Here is a 370-nt window from a genome sequence, read left to right as displayed (position 1 = left end):
CTGTTGTGAGCTTGAGTGAGCCTGGGCGTTGCTTATGGGGCCGTTGTGGGGCTGGGAGCTGGTTGTAGGGCTGCTGAGGTGGCTTTTAGGAGACTGGGTGAATCCAGTGGGTTGTTTATGGGGCTGTTTGGTGGCTGGAAGCTGTTTGGGGTGGGCTTTGTGCGACTCCTTTTGGAGCTGACTGGGCAGGGACCTGCCTCCCCGCTACAGTCCAGCCCTGTGCTCCCAGGTTCCAGTGACGTTCGAGGACATCGTGGTGCACTTTAGCAGGGAGGAGTGGGCAAACCTGGATGATGAGCAGAGGGAGCTGTACAGGACCGTGATGGAGGACAACTACGAGATGCTGGTGTCCCTGTGTAGGCTCCATTTG

General features: G+C 58.1%; 1 protein-coding gene across 1 annotated transcript in view; it reads left to right on the top strand.

Moving 5' to 3' along the window:
- Positions 1-229: 229 nt before the first annotated feature.
- LOC104402588 (zinc finger protein 300-like) overlaps positions 230-370 on the top strand; it is a gene marked incomplete at its 5' end in the record, with an annotated part of 3480 nt that continues 3339 nt past the window's right edge. The window contains one exon of the mRNA XM_010010495.1: positions 230-356. Within this exon, the coding sequence (XP_010008797.1) occupies positions 230-356 (127 nt within the window). The remainder of the gene's footprint in view (positions 357-370) is intronic.

This window comes from Nestor notabilis, unplaced genomic scaffold, assembly GCF_000696875.1.
Source record: "Nestor notabilis isolate BGI_N333 unplaced genomic scaffold, ASM69687v1 scaffold23122, whole genome shotgun sequence".
Taxonomy (NCBI): Eukaryota; Metazoa; Chordata; class Aves; order Psittaciformes; family Psittacidae; genus Nestor; species Nestor notabilis.
Note: the sequence above shows the minus strand (reverse complement) of the source record. Positions and strands in the feature narration are given on the sequence as shown.